General features: G+C 53.2%; 7 protein-coding genes across 7 annotated transcripts; 2 read left to right on the forward strand and 5 right to left on the reverse strand.

Annotated features, from left to right (window-relative positions):
• Window positions 1-60: 60 nt before the first annotated feature.
• N656DRAFT_832895 (uncharacterized protein) lies at window positions 61-2,580 on the reverse strand. The gene is made up of 2 exons (XM_064818674.1): window positions 1,580-2,580; window positions 61-1,510 (listed from the first exon to the last, which is right to left on the reverse strand). Exons 1-2 carry the CDS (start codon window positions 2,196-2,198, stop codon window positions 540-542), a joined length of 1,590 nt encoding a protein of 529 aa, XP_064665290.1. The 5' UTR covers window positions 2,199-2,580; the 3' UTR covers window positions 61-539.
• Window positions 2,581-5,007: 2,427 nt separating this feature from the next.
• Window positions 5,008-6,685, reverse strand: N656DRAFT_785046 (uncharacterized protein). The gene is made up of 3 exons (XM_064816292.1): window positions 6,556-6,685; window positions 6,232-6,500; window positions 5,008-6,168 (listed from the first exon to the last, which is right to left on the reverse strand). The coding sequence occupies exons 2-3, from the start codon at window positions 6,369-6,371 to the stop codon at window positions 5,193-5,195; spliced, it is 1,116 nt and encodes a 371-aa protein (XP_064665291.1). The 5' UTR covers window positions 6,372-6,500; window positions 6,556-6,685; the 3' UTR covers window positions 5,008-5,192.
• Window positions 6,686-6,949: 264 nt separating this feature from the next.
• Window positions 6,950-10,935, forward strand: N656DRAFT_849239 (RAD5-like protein). Its single transcript, XM_064819333.1, has 2 exons — window positions 6,950-10,474; window positions 10,530-10,935. Exons 1-2 carry the CDS (start codon window positions 7,077-7,079, stop codon window positions 10,606-10,608), a joined length of 3,477 nt encoding a protein of 1,158 aa, XP_064665292.1. The 5' UTR covers window positions 6,950-7,076; the 3' UTR covers window positions 10,609-10,935.
• Window positions 10,936-11,296: 361 nt separating this feature from the next.
• On the forward strand, window positions 11,297-12,646 carry N656DRAFT_785048 (uncharacterized protein). The gene has a single exon (XM_064816293.1). It carries the CDS (start codon window positions 11,596-11,598, stop codon window positions 12,550-12,552), a length of 957 nt encoding a protein of 318 aa, XP_064665293.1. The 5' UTR covers window positions 11,297-11,595; the 3' UTR covers window positions 12,553-12,646.
• On the reverse strand, window positions 12,406-14,094 carry N656DRAFT_818798 (uncharacterized protein; the record flags this gene model as incomplete). The annotated part of the gene is made up of 2 exons (XM_064818402.1): window positions 12,406-13,842; window positions 14,026-14,094. The coding sequence occupies 2 exons, from the start codon at window positions 14,092-14,094 to the stop codon at window positions 12,616-12,618; spliced, it is 1,296 nt and encodes a 431-aa protein (XP_064665294.1). The 3' UTR covers window positions 12,406-12,615.
• A 197-nt stretch (window positions 14,095-14,291) lies between these two features.
• On the reverse strand, window positions 14,292-15,464 carry N656DRAFT_818800 (uncharacterized protein; the record flags this gene model as incomplete). The annotated part of the gene is made up of 3 exons (XM_064818403.1): window positions 14,934-15,464; window positions 14,521-14,876; window positions 14,292-14,447 (listed from the first exon to the last, which is right to left on the reverse strand). The coding sequence occupies exons 1-3, from the start codon at window positions 15,004-15,006 to the stop codon at window positions 14,292-14,294; spliced, it is 585 nt and encodes a 194-aa protein (XP_064665295.1). The 5' UTR covers window positions 15,007-15,464.
• Window positions 15,465-15,631: 167 nt separating this feature from the next.
• On the reverse strand, window positions 15,632-17,474 carry N656DRAFT_719597 (MFS general substrate transporter; the record flags this gene model as incomplete). Its single annotated transcript, XM_064812381.1, has 2 exons — window positions 15,632-17,115; window positions 17,177-17,474. 2 exons carry the CDS (start codon window positions 17,472-17,474, stop codon window positions 15,632-15,634), a joined length of 1,782 nt encoding a protein of 593 aa, XP_064665296.1.
• Between the last annotated feature and the right edge of the window lie 1,396 nt (window positions 17,475-18,870).

Raw genomic sequence — 18,870 nt, forward strand, 5'->3', positions numbered from 1 at the left:
AGAGATCAAGAAACGACAATACTACGAATAGAGTTGTGAATAGAATTCTTTTTAAGATCTCATACAGAGGTCAGTTATACCTATAACCTGACTTGACTACCATGGTCGCCTGAGCTGTGGTGCAGGGAGCAATAGACAAGTGCACAGCGTCTCAATGCAACAAATGCGAGGTAGGTACCCATACCAGAGATGCAATGCTTTGGATATTCATGTTCCGTTTTCTTTCCTAGGTAAGCCTTTTCCCATTCCCGGGTATCATTATCATTAGCAGTCCCATACCCAGTGAGTTTTGAGGGATGATAGTAATACACAGAGAAGATCAACAGCCAACAAGCCCTCGACGACTTGCCGTACAGGGTATCATGCAACACGAACGCCTTGAGCCCAACAAACAACGATTCCATATGACAAAACCCTCCCAGCACGAAACCCAAAGTTTTTCCAATGCTCCCGTCCTCTCGCATTGCGGAAAGCTGTGAATGCTAAGTTCCTCGGGAGCGCCCACGTCTCAACGTGCGAGCCCAGCTTAAGGGGGCTCTTCACCGCCCTTCGGAGCCTGCTCCGCCATGCCCGCTTGCACTCGTGTCCGTCGAGTTCCGGTTCAAACCTCGCCCACAGCAGCTGTCGAGGGATTCATTCATCTCCGCAATCGAATTGTCCGCGGTAATCTCCTCCGAGTACGCCGGCGGGCTAGGAGGCACGTCCTGATAGATGGGAGGGGCTTCGTTATCCCAGCTGATGCCGATGCCCGCGCGCTCGGTAAGAATGGTGGCGAAGTGCATCCGCAGAATGCGCCCTACACCAGTGTGTGTCACGAGTGAAGGCCTGTTGACCGGGGCCCATTCTTGCGAAACAACCATCTCCACCATCAGTTGATGGGTTACCTCGGTCCCATCGCGGCTCTTGGTGTCGCACGAAGGCTTCGCGGATTTGCAGACGTTGTAATCGAGCTCGACCTCGACCAGGCTATCGGTGAGGCTCGTGTAGTCACTTTTCCAGCCTGAGTAGAGTGTCTTCTCCCCAATAATTCGGCTCTCGCAGCGGACGATGCCCTTCTTCTGCTGCTGCTGCTCTTCCGCACCATCGCTGCTCTTAGGGCTGTGTCGACTACAGGCCGGGGCGACCGTCTTGACCGTCTCCTCAATTTTCCACGTGAGCTTTTTCAGCCTCCAATATTCAATCGTGTTGACCTTGGCGTTGTGCTTCGCGATGCCATCAAGCCGCAAAGACAATGTGTGGCTGCCGATCGGGTGTATCACATGAGGGTAATGCGCACTGGCCTTGATGTTTGTAGGAGGGAAGACGCGGACGGAGTGGTGCGGGTTCTCGGACGCTGGGAGACTGCGTTTGACATCGAGCACCTTTTCTAGCTTGATAGGCGCCAGCGGAGTGTCGCCGCTTTTGGGCACGGCTTCAGCCTTGAATTCGTAGGCGATTGAGACCAGGGGGCTATCCATACTAGCCGGGAGGTGCCCCTCCAAGAGCACCGAGAAAGGGAACGTGTGTTCACCTGCGCGCGGCCATTAGCCTCATGTACGTTTACAACTTATTCCGGAAGCAGATGAGGCTAAAGCCTTACCTTTCTTCATGACCAACGGATGCGGCAAGAAAACCCATTTTTTTAGTTCCGTAGACTGACTTGCACAGTCGGCACAGTGATGCACAAAGGGCTTTTTCTGTGTGACATGGATGCTGAGAGTTGCGTTCAAAGACTCAATCTCCAGGCTCTCCTCCTTGATGTTTAGGAAGAGTTGGCCCGAGAGCAACGCACCGGTGCTGCTCTCGGGATCGCCGTACATGACGATAGGCGGCGACTCAAGACTCCAGTCTAATGCAGCTGGTGCAGGGGGGTGTGTGTCTTTGCTAGATCGCCCAAAATGCAAACTGGGAAATGAGATTCGGTGATGATGGTGGTGTCCATGTTCCTTGTGGGACTCGGACGAGAAGCTGCTGGCTCGCGAATCACCCATTTTGAGGCGCGGAGTATAAGGCGGGGTGTAGGCATCGTCTGAGTCGTCGTCGGTTATGGCAGCAAAGGATGGTGGCCGTTCGGTGCTCCTTGGTGGTTTCCCGCTCCTCTTTGGCGAGTCTCGCCTGCGTCGAGGGCCGCCAGGCGCCGACTTTTTCGTCCAATTCGACACCTGAATCTCGAGTGAATGCGTCGAGGACCGAAGGAAATCGGCGACGCGATGCGGCATGGTTCTGGGCGCTCAATCCCTGCCAATGGCGGGGAAATATGCACCAAGCACGCTTGTGTCAGATGACTGGCCTGAGCTTTCGGCTCGAAAAATGCGGGGAACCCTGGCAGGAATCAATGCCCGTCAACGCCTGCTATGGTGATGTTCTTGCCAAATCTGTAGCAGTCAGGCTTGTATGAATGGGTTCTTTGTCAAGAAGGTGATGTGAACCTCGAAAGCTCAAAATCTTTCGTAGAGGCTGGCGGTAAGGGCAAAAGAGTTGTAGGATGCTCGTCGATCCGCAACCAGGCGCAGGCGGGAACAGATATATCTATCCAAGTCGGTGAACTGATCTAATTCAAAGCAACTTGAGCTTGGACGGACAGTAACGTTAAATTGGCGAATTGAGCTCTGACGCACGGCAACATGCAGTTCATGGGCTATTTGTATACACCCTGACGACCAACGGAGGGTTTTCATCAAGTAATTGGTATGTAATGGATGGGGCCAAGGAAGCAATGAGACGGACCCACTCACTGCAACCGCCTCGTACGGAAGGTTATGGACAAGGCTCATCCGATCTTTTGCTCACTGGCTTTCGTGTTGATCCAGGCACAACTGTCGTATGAATCCTGCGAAGGAAAACATGCCGCATTGTAGGCCGCACTTGAACTTCTACATGATATACGTGCTGCCCGTCGTATTGACGGCAGCATCTCTGTCACGATGTGTACAATCTCTACATATTGAAGATATGCGTAACTCTCTAGCCTCACTTTCAGTAAGCCTAGCACTCCCGTCTTTATTTCTGAGTACCTGAGTACTTCCAGTCGTACCAAAAGACTTTTCAACTTGCAGCCGGGCGTCGTTGGCCAGATGTTTCGGGTCCATGTGATCAGGTTACAGGGTACGAAGTACTTGCTGCTGAGGTCACAAGGGCTCCGCCCATGGCGGCTGGAAGCCGGCGACACTCTGACTCCTCTGCGCCCTTCAGCAGGGTTTCAGCAGGTCATTTTCTGCAAAAGTTTTGCTCTGCCCCACTAATGTATTCATCTACCTATACATATGGATACCTTACACCAGAACGAATGAACAATGGCGGTCAAGATTCTTGCGTCCAAAATTCCAACGTGCCTGGTTCCATCATCTTCGTCCCTTATTGCGGCATTCTTGATGTCGTCGCCTCGGGATTTTCGTACATACCTACATACTCGTCAGGGCTTCATAATCGCGTCTGACCCACTACTTTGTAGAGGGTCAGGGACGTTGATTCGCGAACGAACCATTGAATCGCGAACTTACACTAGTACATTCCTCCCATACAAATTTGTTAGCAAATCAATGTCATACCGTCCACTTACACATATCGCTTGCATGCATACCTATCAATTTGAACCACGCTACAGCTATGTAAAATAAAGCCTATATTCAATTACCAGACAGGTATAATTGAGCCTGGATTCAACGCAAAGCTGTTTATACAATATTTGACTGTATTTGTCGCCTGTACTGGAGGATGGGAGCGATTAGATGCGAAATGTTGAGGGTGGTGGATGCAACTGTCGTACATTACTGTTGCAGATAAATCACTAAAGTATGGATTTTGACGGCATGATGCACAAAGCTTGAGGTACTTGAATTTGTATGGGATGCGCTAGTAAATGGAAGTACTTCAAGGTCGTGAATCAATGGTTCGTTCGCGAATCAACGTCCCTGACCCTCTACGAAGTAGCGGGTCAGAAGCGATTATGAAGCCCTGATGAGTACTGGTCTGGTCTGTCATGCTAACCATGTACTGTATTGTTGCACACAGGGCACCCGACTCGAACCTCAGCAGTCAAGTCGTTCCTCGATCCAGTCATCGTTTTTAGGCGGCTACCAAGGCTTCTGGAAATAATGCTTGATCTAGATTTGAGATCTAAGATGATCTGCGCTCAGGATAGTAAGAGCCTTTCTTTTTCGCACACACATGCGTATTGTGATATTGTGGTGCTAAAGTCACCTCAGCTGCCGTGCTCTTGTATACGTCGGACTTGTTTCGGAGTCTTCTCCTTGACTGTATGTACCATCGTACACAGATCCTTCGATGCCGCACCACCTCTCCTGTTGATTGGATTGTGGTAAGTATGTGTACATAGAGGAAAATGCGAATCACCCGCCCTGCTTTCCCGCCATTGGATGCTGCTCTCTAGAGGCGGCATCATGTCATGGCTGCCGCATGGTGCAATACATGCACGTGTACAGGCGCAGTTCGGGAAATGAGGAGATGGCACTGGAATCATGGGCCGCAAAGAAAATCAGGCGAGAACTCCCATTCCTGACGCAACAAAGTGTAGTATTGTAGGTTGCAATTGCATACCTTATATACGGAGGTACACTAGCCTATCCGTGTAGGTTCTGAACAACACCCGGCGACCTCATCGGGACCAGCCGACGTTGGAGGGAAATCAACAACGCAACCGACCGGTCAGCGGTCTCATCCGTGTTTCCACATCAACGGACATTGCGCGAAGTGGCTCCATCAAGCTCATGCATCTATTTATTTTAGCGTAGAGAAACCGGTGCACCGTGCTTATTCTAGATCTTTCGGGACTCATCAGGTGGGGCCATCCGGGCTGCCCGCCCACCGGCTCCTCTTTTGTCGGATCGGGTGATGGAGCCGGCTGGGCCGTCGGTTTGGATCGGCTCCAAAGCCGGTTTCCACATATTCTTAGAAAAGAGCAAAAAAAATTTTTTTTCTCTCTTCCTTTCCCATCCTGCCCTTCCTACACGTGTAATTCCCATCGACGACTCATCTTTCCCATGCCCTCACCGTGTACACTTGTTACCCCTGTCAGCATCCGCGTCATCGGCTACCGCCGGTTCTTAATCGCTCGGTGCAAATTTCAAAGTCCATCAGGGTTCTAGGTGGTGATACGAATTGCCCGAGTCGAGCAGCATCTCAAGAGTATCAGACAAGGGAAGAAGCTTTATTCAGCATCGTATTATGGACACAAAATCCTCAGCAAACCGAGCTCATATTTGATGACTTCTTAGTGCTTTCCACAGGCCCCACGGCAACTTCCAACTACTCTTGACCTTGAATGGGTCGAAATTGACACTCTCCAGGCGTTGCAAGTAGTCTCTAGCTGCGATCGCCTCCAATAACACACCGAAACCACGCTGGATATCTGAGCTTGTGTTCTCAGCCGCATGCGTCTCCTGGGGATATACATGCTCCCCCTCGTCTTGATGCTCGTAGTCGTGCCCAGGGCCCTTCCCAGCTTGCAAATTCTTGAGCATCTCGCGGGCCGTAATGAGGTGGTCGTTGGCACGTGTAGCAACTTGAAAGACAGCATCCTGCAACCCCTCAGCCCCTGGTCCCTGGCGGAAGACATCTTCCTCCCTCAAGCCAACTTCAGCCATGATATCGAGGGGTAGCAGAAGGGTGGGACTGCGGGTGTTCCCAACATTGGAGCCCCTAGGGCCTTGGATGGGTTGGGAAGGTGCAGCAAGGACAGGAATGCCGCGCAACGTCGCGACGATGCCGCATGCCTTGCCGATGTGGCTTGCCAGATGATCCATATGTACCGACCGAAGAGGCACCGCTGCCAGTGTCATGTACATTAGGGTGGCGTACGTATTCTCGGCGTAGTCTTCCAGGGCGGCCAATGTTGTGAAAGGCTTGTTCTCCATGTGCCGCTCACGCGTGTTGATAAAACGCAGGAGCCAAAATTTGAGCGAGTTTGCGCTGCTAACGCCGCTTCTTGCGGTGAGATCCGTGACGGCATTGTGCAGCAAGATCGAGATTGGCTCTCGCGGCGGATTGCCAGCAAAGGTGCGGTTGACAGTGTCGCGCCAGAACTGCATCCGGAAGCGGCCGATGGTTGGATTGGATACTGTCTCGGGGAGGCGGGCTAGCTCGAGGTTCAGCGTCCGGAGAGCGTCATAGGCATCTTGCGCCGGCCGTGGAATGAACTGTCGGATGAGGTACGCATCGTAATCGCCTTGTCTGATGGGCATACAGTTAGCAAGGCCCTAGCAGGTGAGGGTTGAAAGGACGGATAGTATAGACCTGAGCTGGTTTTGACAGTACTTCCGGGCCTGCGCAACATCTTCGCCTGTCTCGGTGGTGGTGGTGATGCCGCGGCGAGAGTCGCGAATACGCCGAAATGCCTGTCTCAGGCCATTGCCAGGGGTTCGAACGGAATACATGAGATGACCGCCTATGTCAGTAGCTCCATCTTCATGTAACCAAGTCTCTCTCTGTAGCTTCCCAACTGCATGCGAGCGTTCATCGCTTGCAGTACTAATAAGCCAACTGTGGCGGTTTTGTATCGATGTCTGGTTTCCGTTAAAAATACGGATACAGTTTCGCTTGTACCGTACCGTACCGTACCGTACTGTACTGTACAATTCATTACCAGCGTTACTACCTCCGTAATACGGATTGCCTTATCCGTACTTTGCCTTATTTTTCACGACTTTGGCTTGTTTGTTCGTTGCTTTACTGAGAATTGGCTGTTTGCTAGGACCCTCGGATGAGATTTTTTTCAAACCGGAAAAAAGGCTAGAGGTAGGCAGTCGGCGACCAAACGATGGAATTAAACGCTATATAGCCAATTGAAGATGGAAACTATCACCAGTATGTAGGTGGCCGGTTTGCGTTACTTTGTTTACATAAGGTATGTTTGATTTGTGAGGAACGCTGTTCATTACTAGAAGCACGGGCCAGGCCACTAAATTGCTAGTGACGCGATCATCTGACGGTTAGGGAACGTCAAGACGCCAAAATTCGCGGTCGTCGCGTCCTCCACGGAACCCGCATCCACAGCCCAAAAGCACAAGGGATGGCCTCTCCAGCCTAAAAACTGGACCCAACCGCCGACGTCCAAACCATATCACGCAAGAGCTGCTAGAATGGACCTCACCAGCTTTGAAGAACCCCCCGCCAAAAGACGGCGTTTCTTTGCAGATGACAACGACGAGCCAGTGCAACACTGGCATGCTGCCCCGGCCACTTCTTCGCCTTGCACATCGAGAACGAGAAGCCCTTCGTTTGCCCATGATGATGGTCAGGCAAAGTCTCCAGGGTTTGAAACCGCGAATATCTCGGGCGCCCCAAGAGTTCCACTGTCAGAGCGAGAGATCGAAAGCTCTCAAAACCAAATTCTTCCTCCGCAAGGAAGAGAAGGCGACCGCAATGCCGCATCGGTCCCCCAAGCATTCGATCAGGAGACATTCGAAAGCTTCGTCGGCGTTAAGGTCAGCCCCGATGCTATGACTGCGATCCGAGAAAACTGCCGCGACGATTTGCAGGTTGCAGTCAACATGTTCCTGGACGGTACCTGGAAGACCTTGTCGAAAAAAGGGCCATCTCAGGCACCAGCACGCCTGTCCTCCTCGGCGTCTGTGCCTCGAAAACAGGAAACCTCCGCATCATCGTCTAGCCAGGCACCTACGCTGACATCAACGCCGGAGTCGCGATACATTGGCGCATTTGGTGTCGAGGGATGGGCAACGAGGAGCGGTACGAACCTGCTGAAGCATGGCGATGCCGTCAAGATCGAACGTCAGAAGGTCCAGGGCCCCAAGCCGGGATATCGCGTGAGTGCGGCCTCAGCAAAGCGTGTTGATGTGATCGTCCGCTTCACCGACAGTGGAGGAAGAGAGATTGGCCGTTTGGCCAAGGAGACTGCAGACTGGGTTTCGACATTGATGGATCAGAAAATATGCAAATTCGAGGGAACATGCGTGTACGCACCTGAGAGACTGCGTACCAATGACACCGTCTTCCTACAGCTTCGGTGCTCGCTCTTACGGACCGCATTCTTTGCAGGTGGCTTCCAAGGCGCAGACAACAGAACCACTGGCCGGTTTGGGGAGACTGAAACATCTGAGGAGAAGGACTTGCGGTTAAGACAGGTTGCGCTTGTCAGGCTCTTCCAGGAGATCAATCTCCTCCCCAGCCGAGGGAATGCAGCGGCAGCCAAGAATCAGCGGCAGGGCCTCCTCCACGCAGCCGAGATGGCTGATAACAAGGACAAGCAGAAATTCAAATCTCCAGACGACGATAGTGCTGCTTCTTCCTCTCCTTCGGACGACAACGAAGACGGCCAGGAGCTCGAGCAAGACCAGCTCGATGCTCTTTACAAGAAGGCGCAGTCGTTCGACTTCAATACACCCGAAGCAGAGCCTGCTGAAACATTTGCCATGACGTTGCGTCCGTACCAGAAGCAATCATTGCATTGGATGGTGGCAAAGGAAAAGGATGTGCGAAACGAGGAGCGAGAGACGTCCATGCACCCTTTGTGGGAGGAGTACGTCTGGCCCACCAAGGATTTCGACGACAATCAACTCCCGGAAATCCTCCATCAGCCCGCCTTCTACGTTAATCCTTACTCTGGCGAGTTGTCGCTGGAGTTTCCCCGTCAGGAACAGCATTGCCTCGGAGGCATCCTAGCTGATGAGATGGGCCTGGGCAAAACGATCCAGATGCTGAGCCTGATCCATACACACAAATCCGACGCAGCAATCCAGGCGCGCAAGTCAAATTCCAACGGCTCGCCTTCATCAGTCAATCAACTTCCCCGACTCCCTGTTGTTTCGGGCCGGGATACCGTTACAGACGCCCCGTGCACTACTCTGGTCGTCGCCCCCATGTCCCTGCTTGCTCAGTGGCAGAGCGAGGCGGACAATGCTTCACGTGAAGGAACTCTGACATCCATGGTATACTATGGGAATGAGAAGAATGTCGACCTACAGGCGCTGTGTTGCGGCGCCAATGCTGCAAACGCGCCGGATCTTATTATTACCAGCTATGGCGTGGTGCTCTCCGAATTCAGTCAGATCGCCACCAAGAATGGTGGCAACAGAGCCACTAGCCGTGGCATATTCTCGCTGAAATTCTTCCGCGTGATCCTAGACGAGGCGCACACCATCAAGAATCGTCAGTCGAAGACGGCCAGGGCCTGCTACGAAATCGCCGCAGAACATCGATGGGTGCTGACAGGCACTCCGATTGTCAACAAACTCGAAGACCTCTTCAGTCTTGTCAGGTTTCTCAGAGTCGAGCCGTGGAACAACTTCTCCTTTTGGCGGACTTTTATCACGGTCCCATTCGAGTCCAAGGATTTTGTGCGGGCTCTAGACGTTGTCCAGACGGTCCTAGAACCACTCGTCATGAGAAGAACAAAGGATATGAAGACGCCGGACGGGAAGGCCCTTGTTCCTCTGCCCCCGAAGCAGATAGAGATTGTGGACATTGAGCTCTCCAAAGCGGAGCGTGACGTCTATGACTACATATTCAAGAGAGCGAAGCGAACATTTTACGCCAATGTCGAAGCGGGAACGGTCTTGAAAGCCTTCACCAGCATTTTTGCACAAATTCTCCGTCTTCGTCAATCATGTTGTCATCCAATCCTTGTTCGTCATCAGGACATCGTTGCCGACGAAGAAGAAGCCGGCGCTGCCGCTGATGCTGCCGCCGGGTTGGCTGATGATATGGACTTACAGTCCTTGATTGAGCGCTTCACGGCTACGACGGATGATGCTGCCGACTCCAACACGTTTGGGGCGCATGTCTTGGGCCAGATCCGAGATGAGGCGGTTAACGAGTGCCCCATCTGTGCTGAGGAACCAATGCTCGACCAAACTGTCACTGGATGTTGGCATTCCGCTTGCAAGAACTGTCTGTTGGATTACATCAAGCATCAAACGGACCGCCACGAAGTTCCCCGCTGTTTCCAATGCCGCGAGGTCATCAACTCGCGCGACTTGTTTGAGGTTGTGCGGCATGATGATGAGGATGATGCTGACGTCGGCATGCCTAATCAGAGCCCACGCATCAGCCTTCGTCGGCTTGGTGTTGCCCATTCCTCGGCCAAGGTCGTGGCTTTGATCAATCATTTGCGGGAACTCCGCAGGAACCAACCCACAACCAAATCGGTCGTGTTTAGTCAATTCACTTCGTTCCTGTCGCTCATCGAACCCGAACTGGCCCGGGTCAACATGCACTTTTTTCGGCTGGATGGGTCTATGTCTCAAAAAGCTCGCAAAGACGTGCTCAACGACTTCAAGGAGAGCAAGAAATTCACCGTTCTCCTCATGAGCTTGAAGGCCGGCGGCGTTGGACTGAACCTTACCAGCGCCAAGCGGGTCTACATGATGGACCCCTGGTGGAGTTTCGCCATTGAAGCACAAGCAATTGACAGAGTTCATCGAATGGGACAGGAGGATGAGGTGAAGGTGTACCGCTTCATCGTCAAGGACAGTGTCGAACAGAGGATGTTGAGGGTGCAGGACCGGAAGAAGTTCATGTAGGTGGTCTTGGGGGCTCTCTGTATTCGTGATGTCTCGCTGACCCGTTTTTAGTGCAACATCTCTCGGCATGATGTCCGACGAAGAAAAGAAGATGCAGCGGATCGAAGACATTAGGGAACTTCTCAGCTAACCTACGCAACCATAGACCTATTTGTCAGATTGGTTGCCAGTGTGACCGCGAAGCTGGGGTTTCACATCAAGCTGCCTTCATGGTCGTCCCATAGGGGGAACCACAGTATATTAGCCACGACTATAGACTCGGTGGAACTGAGGATAGACTTGTACTTAGCTTTATACATCCCGTTCCTCAAACCGGCTGCCACGTCCAAGGTATGATAGGGGGGCAGAGATAGGCTCGGACTGATCGCCAATTAGCACATGGAATAATTAGAACAGGGCCCAGGAAGACGTGGCCACATGAACATTCAGCGTTCCTACCACAGTGCGACCAAATCAGACCGTCTTTCTCTTGCTACAACCCCTATCTTATATATTTGGAGTTCAACCTTATTGCTGTGATGCAGATCGAGGGGAAAGCACAACTCTGTGGTATCATGCAACACTTATCTAGCCGACGCCACACGATTAGAAGTTAAGGCTGTTAAGCAACCTGAAGGGATGGTTAGATAGGTAGTCACATCGACATCCAGTCGGCCTCATTGGGGCACATTTGTGTCATACGACTTCTAGAGATTGCCCGAGCAAGACGGACGCATGCCCAACCAACCGCCCGGTCTCAGCGCCAACGAGCCTCTCGAACGACAACAATTCACGCATGACTAGGTGAGCAGATCTTATCATTTACGATGGGTGTAGTTCTACGCGGTTTCAGCCGAAGGCACAGGTCTCTAGTACTGTACATCGGAACATAAGGGGGCCTGTGCTTATCATTCTCAAGCATGTATGTACCTTCACGATCGAAGCCTTATGTTGCGGCATGCGGCAAATATGGGCTGTCACACAAAGTATCATCCCACATCAGGCCACCAGGAATCAACTTAACCGCCTATGAAGTTGCTCATCGCCGCTTCGCACATGCAAACTTGGATCTGATTTTCGCCACCGCAACTTCGTGGACGTCAACTTGAACAAACAAAAACATACAACTCAGAACAGAATGACAAGCCCAAGCTCCAAGACTACATATTTCCTGACCCCTGGCTGGGACTGTCCCCTGAATTCCATCCCGCTCGGCAGCGTCATCACCAACCCAGCTGAACCCAATCTCACCCTCTTTCGACCGTCCCCAGACGATCTTGATACCCCCATCCAAGTCAAGGAAATACCCCTGTTCTCCAGCACGGTTGGCAATAACAACAACAACCTCGGGGACACGGGAACTCTCACCAACGGCGTTAGACCGGGCCAAGGGCTCTTCTACACCTTCCTCACCCTGTCCGGACTCGGGATCGAAGACGATAGCCTCACTTTCCACATCGACCGGAGACTCGGCAGAAACCTGCTGGCTTACTCTTTCAGGGGGCTGCGCGTCTCATGGTTCGAGCCCTCGGACGCGCTAAAGCGCAAGGCGGTACACACAGCTCTCCAGGAGGGTGCGAGTGCCTCCCCGGAACCGGTGTGCTGCTTGTACATGGTCACAGGCATCCGCACGATTAGCGGCGCGGGCGTGACAGTGCCGTCTGCGAGGCGGCGCGGTTGCCGTGTTGAACTTGCTGTGGAGCTCGAGCCTGATATTGATCCTGATTGCCAGTCTGATGGACGGCTTAGCCTTGGCGAAGGGGGAGGGGAAGGGGAAAGGGAAGGGTTGCCGGTGGTGTTTGCCTTTGAGCTGCGAGAGCTGAGAGTATCCCCTCAAGGCGAGGTGACGTTGGGTGACGTTTTCCGCGACAATTGTGAATGTGAAGGCTCGCGTAAAGAGTCGTCGATTGCTGAGTTGCAAGCCGGGTTGGATCGTGATTTTGGTGAAGGTGTGTTTGTGGCCATTGAGGGCTTTGATGAGCAGGATGGCAAGCCGTGTAGGATTGTGGCGCCCAGTCCGGCCTGCGTCGACTTGCTCACTGCTGGGTCAGCGAGGATAGATCGGCATTCCGTGATGCACACTACAGCGCTCTAGGGCATATGCTTGATACAGTTGTAGGAAGATACCTTATTCTGTACCAGCTCGCAAACCGACTATCTACCAGTCCTGTAGCTTGAGCAGCTCCTCTATTCTCTGCAACAGTTCTTTCCCAGTGCTCGTCTTAGCCAACTCCTCCCGCTTGGTCTCAATCCATGATCCTACATCAATCGTGATTGGATGGGCTCCGACACTGATCAAAACACCCGCCAGGACCTCGCGGACCTCGGCCTGCGACATACCTCCAGGGATACCAAACTGAAACCTCCTCACCAAGTCTCCTTCAGACATATGCGCAGCTAGGGTATCGCTTCCCCGCTCACGCAATGCCTCAGCCAGGGCCTTGTCATTGGGGTTGATTGTTGACTCTCGGGAGTAGAGCCCGTTCAAGTCCGCAGTGAGCAAAGAAGGGCCGAACGCTTCGCAAGCCGGGACGGTCCGAGCAAATTGCCAATCAATGACACCGACAACGTTATAGTCATCGTCTATAAGCAAGTGGTCTCCCTTGTCGTCCACATGTTTCAGGAAGAATGCCTCAGAGCTTGCACCAGGCATGTCCGCAGCGTGGGATTGGAGGAGTGAGTAGAAAAGGTATGCTTCCAATGGGTAACGGTGGTGCAGCTGCCCATCGAGAATGAGGCTGATATACTGTGCTGCTGTTTCGCCAAAGTAATCAGCAGTCGTGGTAAAAGGTCCGTAGCAGCCCAGGTGGATGAAGCGGTTGCTCGCGACTCTGTCAATTTGGATTTCATCATCGACAAACAGCAGAGAGCCCGCCTTGGGAAACGGGTGCCTGCTGAGCTCAATCATCATGTCGGCCACCTGGTTGAGGACGTGACGGCTCTGTTCCGGAGTGGCGTTCCATGGCTGGTAAGGTCGGCCCGGCAAAGCCTCAATGAGCAGATAGCTGACCCCTACATGGTTGGTCGGATCTGAGGCAAGACCATAACCAAAAGCCTTTGGCGCGGGGATGCTGGTTGTCTCGAGAAACTTGAGGGTGGCGTACTCGCTGCAGACCAAGTACTCAACCAGCTCGGGAGGTACATCGCTGAATCCGGTCCGCGGTATCCGTGCAAGCCACCGCTCACCGTCGTCGAATATGAGCCAAGCATGATAGTTGGCACACCCCATGATGGCGCCGCTGCCGAGGTGCTGCCCTGGCATAAACACGCATGGCTTGCCTCCACGTAGAGAGCTTGTGACCTGGACCAGTGCCTGATGGTTTAGCTGGGAAAGCAGATTGGAAACTTCATCGTTTATTGCCTTCTCCCAGGCCTCATCATCCAGCTGGGAAAAGTTAGTAATTGGGTTTTCCTATACTGCCCTGGTCGAAAGAGCACCATGCGATGACATTACCTCTGAGGCGGAGGGACACCGGTGGAATCGGCGAGCTTGATGCCTGGCACATAAATGCATCCGGCAAGTCGCGCAACTGGCTCCGCGGACACCTGCTTGTCCACAACCAGGTACCGAGCATGTAGCGAACCTCGAAACATGTCCGGATGTATCGATACCTGTAGGTGGCTGTTCTGGGTGCATGGTGTCTGCCATTGTAACGTCACTTAGACTGTTTGTGAAGGGTAACAAGCAGCGTTGTTTACAGGTCCCGATAAGAGTGATCACCGGGGTGCGGGCAATGTACCCGCCATCCATAGGCAGTCCCCATATACAACCCTAGCCCTAAAGCTGCCCATGCCCACATATACGGGCAGAACAACTCGCGTATCATACACCACCTATTTGCTCCCGACCATCTTCTGTGCTAGAAGATGGAAAACGCCGGTTGTGGTATACTGCTCAGAATCACCAGCATCCACCCCTTGGAGCTGCTTCTCGACCTTTTTCCACACATCATCCAGCACGGGCCGGTCACTAGCACCACCTAGATTCATCTTTCAACCCCCTTTCAGCTTCTTGGTCTGCCAAAACTCACATGCAGTGCATGGTAGGTAGGGTAGTACTCACCAAGGAAGGTTTGATCGCCCACCGCTGGAGCACGGTGCCATCACTCTTGACGACGAGCAGTGCCGGCTGGGCCATTCCGTGTTTGTACCCTCGCAGGCGGTAGAGTTGCGAGTCGGAGACGGCCACGTCGAGGAGCCCTCTGCGCCTGAGCTCTGTAGCGAGTGCATTCTCAGGGTCAACGATCACTTCATGTTCGTCGGCGAGCCCTGTTAACGCCCGGACTTTGGCGAGGGCTTCCGGTCCTGCTTCTGCCGTAACCGCAACCACCGTACCGCCGGCGGCATTGATGTCCTTGGCCAGGGCTGCGAGCTCCTTGAGGTGGGCTATGCAAAAGGGGCACCAGTGGCCGCGGTAGTCTTGAAGATCCTAGCGGTTACAAACAAGAATATGAACCAGGAGTCAGGGCGGCTTACAAAGAAGGAAAAGGAAGGTTGATGATTTCAGAAGACGGTCAAACCTCTCCACGGGGTCTGATGATATGGCCATGATGGCGGAATTGATATCTCTCGATTGTAATTTGTATAGGGGCGCTAGCAGGCCCGGGGTCCGGGCATTCGTAAAGGCTCAGTGCAGTGACAATATTGCCATGAAAAACGAGTCATTGCGAGATGCATTCACGGCACTGCATTGAAACTGTAATATACCGTAGAGATCCTGGCCATGGTCCCTAGTAGTAGTTGAGATATGTCATTCCATGAGTTCGGGAAAGACCCTTGCCCGAGTGCCGAGATGGCTGTCGCCAAGCTGACGCTAAATGCAAGGTCGTTTTGTCGCAGGGAGGTAATCAAAAAGTCAAGAACAACCATCGTAATAGGCCGCGCTTCTTCGGGTGTATTTGACGAGGCATGCTACTACTCAGAGCCATCTGCAGGATAGTAAGTCCTCAGGATGCAGTGGGAGCTGAGGACAGCATTCTGCAACTGATCACTCCTCGTTGCTTGGCGGAGGAGAAAGTCATCGAAGGGCCCCGATTCGGGAAGCCTGTTTACTAATCAGCAGAAAGGGGCTGAGGTCGACACCGACAAACCCCAACCTTGAAGGACAGGACTTGTAGCATATCTGGAGTGAGTTCGAGAAGCCTAAGGCTGGCTTCTGCTCCTTGTGCCAAGCGCTATACCCCCAAGTCCTCTCTTTCACTCACCCTGATCACTTTGTTACCAAGGTAGTAAGTCCTTTTGACCTCTATACCCCCCCTCTTCCGCCTTGTCTCCAGGTCTGTTCTGTTCCAATCAGCACCTCGCTTTACGCTGTTGCTGTAGTTTCCACCGGTTTCCTGCTCCTCTTCCCTCCCATTCTCCGACCCTGCCTCACCCTGGATGACGATGAATAGCGCCGCAATCAGCATACCTAGCACTCCAAGCGCAACTGCAAACCAGTAGGCGCTCCGCAGACCGACCAACCGCACCTCTACCAGGCGTGTGTCCGAGGTCGACAATGCAGGCTGCGGCCCCCGTAGGCCAGCTTTGGCCGCTGCGACTTCGAGAGAGTATTTGTGAATGGACCCGGCAAACCCCAATCCACAACTGATGCTATAATTGACGACGGTGGCCACCAGGCTGGCCGCAATGCCTTGCTTTTCTTTGGGCAGATCTGTAGACAGCAGAATAGTCGCCGCCGGAAACGACAAGTTCATGGCCCCAGGCATCAAGAGGATGGCGGTAAACGTGTTGGCCCAGTACGTCTGATCCAGAGGCATGACTGCAATGAGCATGCTGCCGAGCAGAAAAAAGAACATTGACATGAGCATGATCCAGGATACGGATATCCGCCGCATGAGCCAGACGGTGAGGAAGGCGAAGAAAATGCCCGTCACAGCAACCGGACTAGTTTCTGCGGAGGTGAGCAGCGCGCTGTGGCCTCGTAGGTGCTCGAGGAAGAGATAGAGGTAGTACACCCAGATGCCGTGGCTGCTCCATCCGGCAAATACGCAGGTCAGCGTCAGCACTGTATGGCGTTGAAGGCCGCGGATAGGGATGATGGGATGCCTAGCGACGCGGAGTTCGACGTAGATGAAGGCGATCAGAAACACAAAACCCAAGATGAGCAGTGCCGGAATATACGGCTCGCTCCAGCCCACCAGAGGAGCTTGATTGAGGGCAAAGTTGACGAGGACCAGCCCCGTCACCCCGGTTATCGCCCCTGGCCAGTCGAAAAGCACCCCGTCTTGCACGTGTTTTGGCTGCTTGCCTCGAATTTCCGTGGTAACGTTAGCAGTTTCCGGCTCCGGAATAACGAACCAAGACACAGCGACCAGACATGAGCAGGTAATGGCAAGCAACCAGAAGCACCAAGGCCAAGAGAGCTTCTCGGACACGAGCGCTGCAAGCACCGCTCCGAGCGCAGCGCCGGTGGGCCCAGCAGCTCCGAAACACGCCAGGGCAAGGTTGCGCTTGAGCCCGACTGGAAAACTACGTCCAATGAGAGCAATGGCGTTGGGAATCAGCAGTGCTGGCCCAATCCCCTGAAAGGCTCGACATGTGCTGAACCAGAGGAGCTGCGCTTCGCCGCAGAAGCCCGCGATCAGCGACCAGAGCGCAAACCACGCCCACCCGGCCATGAAGATGCGCTTATGCCCGTAGATGTCGCCCAGTCTTCCTGCACGGTTGGTCAAGGCATGTCAGAATTTTGGGTGAGCTCCCAGAACCAGGAGTCTCACCAGCGGGTAGGATAAATGTTCCAACAGTCATGCTAAAAGCTGCTGAAAACCAGCTCAGATTGCCATAGTCATGGATGTCGAAAAAGTCGGCGAGAATCAACATGGGCGCAACCGTCTGGTTCATCGCAGCCAATGAGAGGAACTGGGCAAGGCAGAGAACGAATACAAAGACGACTTCATGGAGTCGCTCCCCAATGGAGCGCGGAGGAGGTGCGGTCGCTGGCCTTGCCCTGATGACCCTTCTCGCCTCCCGCCGAGGAGCTGAATGGGAAGCATATGGGCTCGGCGGATATGACATGGCGAGCACAGGGAAGGATCAGAACCGCATGTCCAATCCCCATTCTCCACTCGTTGATTGAGGTTGTAATTGAGGGCTCAAGGTGCATGACTGGAGAGCAGATGGGATGGCTGTTGACTTGTATGCTCTTCATGCTTGCTTCTCCCTCGGTCTAATGGACTTGTTCCTGCCGGTGGGTGCTTTTTCTGCCTTGTTCTCTCCGTTCGGACTTCGGGGCTTCGGCGGATAGGTTTCTTGCAGGGACAAATCGGAAGTTCTCCCACGCATTATTGATACAGTAACCTGCATTTCCATCACAGTGCATGCTAAGCTACTGCAAAGGCTTGCTCCTCGGCGAATGGCGATGCGGAGGAGGCTGAGCAGATGCTTCTTGCGTGGCATGGGTAGAGCTTTGGAAGGGAATTTGGAACTTGAAATCCAGCACTTACACACCGACTAACGCCAAATCTCCTGCCGAAGACTCATGTTTCTCTTAACCTCCAGGTAAGAGCAGGGCCTCAATCAAGGCACCCGCGCCTGAGTTGAAACTGAGGGCAATTGCAGCTCATCCTCAGTTTGACCGTACCCCTGTTTTGATATCAGCCAAGCTCTCCAACAGAACTTATACCTAGGAGAGAAGGTAGCAAAAAGTGGTTACGGGAATGTCATCCGTGTCATCCTCGCAAGCTCGCCCCTCTTTGAGATCTCGAATTATTACTAACCGAGGTGGAATGGAGCTGGTATTGGCATGGCTCATGATAGCTGTTATCCTCGGCATCGCATTGGAGAGTTTTGAGGGCGACGAATCCAGAACTCGAATTCGCAACAAACTCCCGGTTACCCTCTGTCCAACCGACGGTGAGAGTTTTGGATGCAGTTGTTGCAGGGCCAAGACCTGCCAGAGGCTGCCAGGATGCCACGCAACTGGTGCTTACCGTGCTTTAGGCCAATCAATGACCCCAGCCCAAAAATGAAAGTTTCGACGGGGCTGGCCGCTGGCGTTGTGGAGAAAGAGCGATCCACAGCAACGCAAATTCCCCAAGGATTGTTGGATGCAAGGCCCAGAATCGCAGTCGCGACTTGACACGAAGCAGCTCGGCAGCTACCCTTGCTAGAACAACGCCCCTGCCCTGTTGTGACACGTCGCCAGAGATCTACGCCCGATCCAAACACCTGCGAACATGTTTACTCTGTGGCTCATAGCTACTGGAGAAGATACCGAATCACTTGTCGGGATGTTCATGTCGGTTTTTATCGAACCCACCGCAAACCAGTGTGGTCGTTGGCCAAGTGGAGCATCTGAGGCCTTAATAGCAGAGTCCGGCCGACTCCAGATCCATCGTTGGTTTCTGGAGCCGGCCAGGCACCTGCCACTCATGCTGCCGTTATGTTCAGTTTGGCCTGTATACTAATTATT

The sequence above is a fragment of the Canariomyces notabilis genome (genome assembly GCF_033297395.1).
Source record: "Canariomyces notabilis strain CBS 508.74 unplaced genomic scaffold N656scaffold_39, whole genome shotgun sequence".
Lineage (NCBI taxonomy): Eukaryota > Fungi > Ascomycota > Sordariomycetes > Sordariales > Chaetomiaceae > Canariomyces > Canariomyces notabilis.